The following is a 7,217-nucleotide window of genomic DNA, read 5'->3' on the forward strand; positions in this document are numbered from 1 at the left end:
ATCTGTTAAACGGTGCCTCTATTGGCATTGTCAGAGTAAGGCTATAAATGTAATGTATAACTACCTATTAAGAAGGAGGTGATTTCTCTCATATTCATCCGAGCTTGGCAGTAGTCTCGATTGCAAGCTGCGGATGCAGACAGGAAATTGAGGGCATTTGGCCGGCCAGGATGTTCTAAAAGAGCCGATTAAATGCACATGTACGTTCCGACCTTTCATTGATATGCATCCATTCGAACAGATGAGGAGGAGGAGAAAGACAAAGTGAGACGAGCGGCCGAGTGCTGTCGAAAGATTCTCAACCAAGTCAACCAGTCCGTGAAGGAGTCTGAGAACAAACAGGTAAGCGAGTTCTACATTGAGCTGCCACTCTCTCGCTGTTTAGTAGACAGATTTCATAGCCTCGGGTCAGCTTCAAGGAAGGTTGCACTGGAAACCAGAATTTAATGATTGTCAGTACCTGTCCGTTGGTTGAAAAGCCGCCGAGAGGTCTTACATCACCCCGGATTTTACAAACTGCTGTTGGTGTGGTAATAGAGATGATCCAACATTCTGTAAACCTCTGGAGATGGTTTATGGGAAAATTATTAAATGTTTAAAGGAACAGACAGTGAGGCCAGCTGAAGAAATTCAATCCTTCCCACCAACTTTATTGCCTATGAAGCTGAAAGGTGAAGTGTTTCATTTATGGCCCACCAAACGGAACTAGAAAAATGACTCCATTTCCACATCAAGTATTGTATTAAACCAAGAAATGTTTCCTGTCCTATCAGTGGTTTACCTATTGCCTCTGCAGAAGAAAGTATTACAACTAGGGATGCTCATTTCGGTTAATTTCCCTAACCGAGAAACGACAAACGTTATCCGAACATGAACCGTTAACCGATAAGATTTTAATAATAAATTGGAATTAAATAAAAAGAAAAGCTGGGTCTCATTGAAGGCGGTGCTTGACCGCTGCATACGCCTTTGCATGTGACATCCGGAGGACGCAGACACAGCTACAGTTGATGAGGTTCTATGAGACGTTACAAATACAAACATTCTTTTCACAGATTTATTTTAACATGCAAAGAGCAGCATGACGAATAGATCAACAACAGAACCTGCATTCACATATTATCACTTTTTCACGAACCTGGCAAGAAAATAACTTGAATAATTATCAAATTATGACAAAAGGAAAACAGAAGAACCGACAAAGTTTTGTCAGAAAGTTTTTTCATCAAATAAAAATAGCAGGCCTATCTCAATCCAAAGCTTGGGGTTTTTATTTAATAAAGTAACATGTTTACATGTTGTGGTGACAGTCGGGGGCCTGTTGACAGTCAGACCCGCGGCAGAAAACAGGCCTGTCCCGGAAATGTAGAGATAACGCCTTGGGAAGCAAAGCGCATTTCATTTGCTTTCCACCAGCCAGGATTAATGTCCAAAGAGGGCATAAATGTGTCTTGGCAAAATATACTGTAAATAAATCCGATCTACTACACCCTCCCAAAATACGAACATAATTTTTTACTTCCTCAAAAATAAGAATGTGAAATATGTCATGTCAACCAAAATACAGGAAAACCACGGGTTACACCGTTTTCTCCTCCTTTCCAAAGCGCGAGGGCTGCCGATGTTAAGCATCCATGAGATAAGTTTTTGTAAATGCTTAATTGATGGCTAGCACCGAAATTCCCTTTCAGTTGCACCCCCATTAGCTTTGCTTTGCTGAGCTACATTTCACTGCAGAGTAGACACGCCGGGAAGACAGAGAATGTCACAGCGCGTTGTGAGCTCGATTGTCGCAATAAACATACCTCATTTAATACCATCATTTAACTGATAACATTAACCGGTCAAAATTTGTATCATTGTTTAGCCGTTAAACGGTCAATATGAGCATCCCTAAGTAACAACTTCAATAATCTTAAAAAGTTTTCTCTCTGACTTCTCACAAAGTATCATTAGATGATGCCAAAAGGTCGAGGAGGAGTTGAATGTTAATAGATTCTGCTGCATAAATTTATTTTTAATATGTCTGACAGAGACTGGAAGACTACCAGCGACGACTGGACCTTTCCTCGCTGAAACAGAGCGAGAACCCCATGATCTCGGAGTTCAAGGTTAGTCCTAATCCAACATCTTGGCTGTCTGGATGTATTAGCACACAATACTTGATGTTTTGTGTGTCAGCCATTTACAATTTTGTGTGAAGTTCCTTTTCTCTGCAGCATACAAGTCTGTACCTCGTAATTACAACAGGACATTGCATATTTTATGTTACTTGTGTTTATGGCCCATAAAATAAATTGGTACTTGTCACTTTCAGAACTTGGATCTCACTAAACGGAAAATGGTCCACGAGGGTCCTCTGTCTTGGAAAATTAACAAAGACAAAACTATTGGTAAGCCGGTTTTGTCCGACTTAAAGGGTTAAAACTTTCTCAAAAAATATAAATGTGCTCCCTTTTTAATCAAGTGGTTATGAATCTTTTTGAAAGCCCCCCTTTTACTCACTAAAACTCAAAACTTCTACATCGTAGAATATTTTAGAGCTTGAAGTTAACTGGCGAAATGTTTATGCATTATAATAATACATATTTTTCACGTATTGAAAAAGAACAATAAATATTTATGTGTTTCAATGCTCATTTTGTCTTATTTAAAAAAATGTGTCATCCTGAGCCTCCCGGAAGTCAGCTGTGGCCCCCCAGTTGAAACCCACAGTTTTAAAACAAACACTATTTTGTTATGTAATGTGGTGCCTTTAAGTGTGGCTTGTATGTGACTATGTTTTTTACAGTGAGCTGTATTTTGATATTGGTTTTATGAATTTGTTGTGCGTGTATCAGAGCTGTATACTTTACTCCTGGAAGACATCCTGGTACTTTTGCAGAAGCAAGACGAGCGTCTTATTCTCAGGTGTCACAGTAAGAACCTCGCGGGTACTGCTGACACCAAACACATCTTCAGTCCCATCATTAAACTCAGCACTGTGCTGGTGCGATCGGTGGCGACAGGTGAGCTCTCTCTCAGACATATACAGTATCCCCTCACATTTTTGTAAATATTTGATTATATCTTTTCATGTGATAACACTGAAGAAATGACACTTTGCTACAATGTAAAGTAGTTTGTGTACAGCTTGTAAAACAGTGTATATTGGCTGTCCCCTCAAAATAACTCAACTCAAACAGCCATTAATGTCTAAACCGCTGCTGACAAAATTGGGACCTATTAGCCATTTTCCCTCCCTGGTGTCATGTGATTCATTAGGATTACAAGGTCTCAGGTGTGAATGGGGAGCAGGTGTGTTAAATGTGGTGTTTTCGCTCTCAATCTGTCATACTGGTCACCGGAAGTTCAACATGGCACCTCATGACAAAGAACTCTTTGAGGATCTGGAAAAAATCATTCTAATATTTTATTATAATAAAATAATAATCAAATGTGAGGGGTGTTACTCACTTCTGTGAAATACTGTAGTGTTCTTTACTTGTCGAGTTCAATCCATAGCAAACGACATTGCCAATAATATTGTGTCAAATGAGCAGAACCGAATGTGTTTTTTATACCATTTCACAAATTTCTCTTGTTGACATGCCATTACATTATGGGAAAATAACATGTGATGCTTATTGTAACTGATCTCCGACCGCTCAAGGCAAACCTTTGCACTCTTCATACGTTTCCCCTCTCCTTATTTGCTCTTCCATGTTTTCCCAAAACAGACAACAGGTCTTTCTTCGTGATCTCCATGTCTGAAAATGGAGCTCAGATCTATGAGTTGATGGCCCAAACGGTGTCTGATCAGAGAATGTAAGTGCTTGACCCGTTTTCTCCATCTCGGTGTTTGTCTGCTCTCATTCACAGAACTGGGTTCATTCACTTGGTTCTCTCATCAGGTGGCAGCGACAGATCAGTCAGAGGGCAGATGTCATGAAGACCAAACTAAACAGCGTCATTCTGTTAGCTCAGAACGAGTGAGTGAATCTGATTTTCCTCCACGTACTGGACCCCTTGCAGCACTTTGACGGCATTATAAAACCATTATATTACTTGTGCATTGCCTTGGGTCAACTGAATTTCTGTGATTCGTTCAATGAGAACAGCCTCAACTACCCATTTCAAAACAACTGTTTTAGACGGGATTATAACATTTCATTTCTCTATCATTCACGTCAGTCAGATTTATGCTCTTCTCCAAAATTCTAAATCTTCAATTCAAAAAGATGAAAATATCTCACCAAAGCATAGAAAGAGCAAAAAAGCTCCATTGCCCACAACAACATCTCAGCTCCAGCGGTGCCGCTATTACTCTGTAAACTTTCATGCATGATTTCACGGCTTGTTGATGATGCCCCCGTCTCCGGGTCTGCAGGGGTCGCCACACGTCGTTGTACGCTACATTACATAACCATTTATCTGCATTCTAGTGGGGACCGTGACAGTGTAGAATTGAGCAAGTTCAGCAAAGGCTCTGACCGCATCTCCACTGGAAGCGTTCAGTCAGCAGGTAGCTACCCACATATCTGCTTTACTCTGAATGTAAAAGTGAGTTGATTGGTACCATACCCGCTTACTCAAGACTTCATCATCTGTTCCCAGAGAAAGATTTTTCCCCTTCGGCAGCCTTGCGGGATTGTGTTCCTGACACTGCGGAAGAGGATCGGGTACAAAGAGCTGGCCGGGACGGCTCCTATCTGGTCTCAGAACTGTTGAACGACAGGGATATACAGAATTCTATCGCCAGTTCATCTAAAGCAGATGAGGCCCTCAAAACATGTAAGGCATCATTTGGATATTCTACATTTGCTTATTAAGCGTGTTGTGCATGTGCAGAAAAATTGTATATAGTGGTGCTGGCTTTGAAATGTTTTCCTCTTACTTAATAAAGCCTCCCCATCATGTTTCCCAGACACTCATGGGATGTTTTTTTTCAAGTGTCTTCAATTAGTTTTCCGTCTAACAATAGAAAATGTAACATCTTGTGCTTACTGAAGGCATTCCGGTCTGCTGAAATCAACAAATATGTGAAATCTGCACCATTTGCATTTTACAATGAAACTCTTGAATAATTTGTGGCCGATTGCTTTAGGCTGGATTATGAACACAAAATATGCCCGTTTTCTTCCTCATGAGGTCAGCGTGAGTTTTAATTCTGGTGTATGTGCACTTATCTTTTGTTAGTGGCCGCGCTGAAGCAGGTTTTGGTGACTCAGCTAATGGCTCAGGATGAGGGCGAGCATCTGGGTCGATCAGCCGGCAGCCGTCTCCTCAGGACCACATCGCTTCGCACACCGGTGGAGCACAGCTCTACTCGAACCCCTAGCCGAGCTCAGGACTACACCTCTGGAGACACGGGTTTCTACGAGTGTCCAGAGGACTACGGTGAGCGTGTTAGAACAACACATTTGTTGAAATGGGTGGAATGGAAAAGTTTGATACCATCAAACAGAGGTGTATCTACTGTCTACAGTAAGAGATGCCTCATTAAATAGAAAAATGTAGACGTAGCTTTGCGGCTCAGTGTCATGCGTGGGCAACCTGAATTTGAGTCGGGTTTAATTCATTTTTTTATCCACTTTATTATCATCTCTCCTTTGTTTCCTGTAACGTCTCCATTGTCCCATTAATTTCGTGTAAAAATTAAAAGAATTGTTAAGGGTATAAAGGAAAATCATGCCATGAGATATGAGTGTATAATAGTATGGGTGAATTAAGATATAACTTCAGAGTAAAATGGCTTAATGAGGTTCAAAGAGTTTCATATAAAAGTTGGACAATCCAAAAAATGTACAGCAATTGAAGAACCTTTGATCACAATATGGATGGATAGATATAAATATAGATCTATATATAAAGATGGATAGGTGATGTATATACATATAGAAATATTTAAAGATAGATGGATAATATATAGAGATATGAAGATGAATATAGAGATGATGGATGGATGCTACAGATAGATATAAAGATGGATATATAAATATAGAAAGATATAAGGATGGATGGATATAAAGATGAATGGTGGATGTAGCTGACTGTATAATTTCTTTCTTAGCTGCTTATCTGGTTTTGGAGGGTTATGGAGGTTCGGGTGAGAGTAGCACCGATGACGACATTCAGGTTGGCACGAAGGAGCTGGGTTTGGCGCACAGCTGCGCGGCAGATTCGGGTATCAGCCTCAAGTTCTCCTCACCCTCATCAGGCAGCACGTCTCGCCTCAGCAGACATGTCCTTTCACATCTCCGCAACCTGCAGGCCAACCTCAACCACCTCAAGGTCAGACTCTTCATAATGTTCTCTGAATTGGGACTAGGCAATGTATGAAATATTGTGTTCATATATTTTCAATTTGAGTTTCCTAGTGTATGAAATACCAGATGTGAAAAACTAGATGTATAGTAATATAGTCCAAATGTTGGTTGACCACGTAAAAAACTCACTTTAAAGCAAATCGAAACCTATCAACTTATGTATTATTGCATTTTTATAACTGTATATAGAATAGCTTGAGTCTCATTCTGAGTCTGAATGTGTTTCAGGAGATGGAAACAAAGTATTATAATCTACTTCGCCAAAGGCCTGTTGGATCCACCACAGATACAGATGAGGGCAGAGGTAACGGCTTTAGATTAAAAAAAAAGTTCAAATATGACTTGGACCCCGAGTCCTTGTTTCAGAGTTTTTCCATCTCTCTGCAATGTCATATTTTTCCTGCAGATAAGAAATAGAGTGGCAGAAGTTCCTGGCTCCTGTGATGAAGGGGGCAGCGCTTCTATCAATAACACGCTCCACACCAGCCTGTCTCCTTCCTGCTGAACACCTCCATCCAAAAATGAGGGAAATATTCTAAAAAGGCCTCTCGCTTCTGACAGCACTCTTCAATTAGGGAAGACGGACTGTCTCCTTTCAGCTTACCTGTCCCGGTAACACATCCTCATTCTAACAAACGTGGGCAGTCTAGTCCTGTCCGAGCAGTCCTAAAGACAAGAGACCTATACCAAAATGTATAAAGCTGTGTGTTTAGATAAATATATATATATATATATATATGTAATAAACACAAGATGAGAAAAAGGAACTTTTTTAACTAATGTATTATGGTTTTGTTTCTCCTTTTTTTAAATCCCAAGATGTATTTATTTTTCTTTTAGTATTTCCATGTTTCTCGCATGCTTTTTGCTGTTGAAGCTCCTTAGATGCCTGTCGCTGTAGGCTTCGAT

General features: G+C 40.3%; 1 protein-coding gene across 5 annotated transcripts in view; it reads left to right on the top strand.

The window, feature by feature from the left end:
* arhgef12a (Rho guanine nucleotide exchange factor (GEF) 12a) overlaps positions 1-6,853 on the top strand; it is a 45,293-nt gene extending 38,440 nt beyond the window's left edge. For all 5 annotated transcript variants that reach the window (XM_079481847.1, XM_079481848.1, XM_079481851.1 and 2 more), the window contains 12 exons: positions 242-342; positions 2,034-2,111; positions 2,318-2,393; positions 2,841-3,008; positions 3,720-3,807; positions 3,894-3,971; positions 4,425-4,504; positions 4,597-4,773; positions 5,179-5,379; positions 6,053-6,273; positions 6,537-6,612; positions 6,715-6,853. In XM_079481847.1, coding sequence (XP_079337973.1) covers positions 242-342; positions 2,034-2,111; positions 2,318-2,393; positions 2,841-3,008; positions 3,720-3,807; positions 3,894-3,971; positions 4,425-4,504; positions 4,597-4,773; positions 5,179-5,379; positions 6,053-6,273; positions 6,537-6,612; positions 6,715-6,725 — 1,355 coding nt within the window. In that variant the 3' untranslated portion in view covers positions 6,726-6,853. The remainder of the gene's footprint in view (positions 1-241; positions 343-2,033; positions 2,112-2,317; positions 2,394-2,840; positions 3,009-3,719; positions 3,808-3,893; positions 3,972-4,424; positions 4,505-4,596; positions 4,774-5,178; positions 5,380-6,052; positions 6,274-6,536; positions 6,613-6,714) is intronic.
* Positions 6,854-7,217: the final 364 nt, after the last annotated feature.

Source organism: Barbatula barbatula, assembly GCF_947034865.1.
Source record: "Barbatula barbatula genome assembly, chromosome: 19".
NCBI lineage: Eukaryota > Metazoa > Chordata > Actinopteri > Cypriniformes > Nemacheilidae > Barbatula > Barbatula barbatula.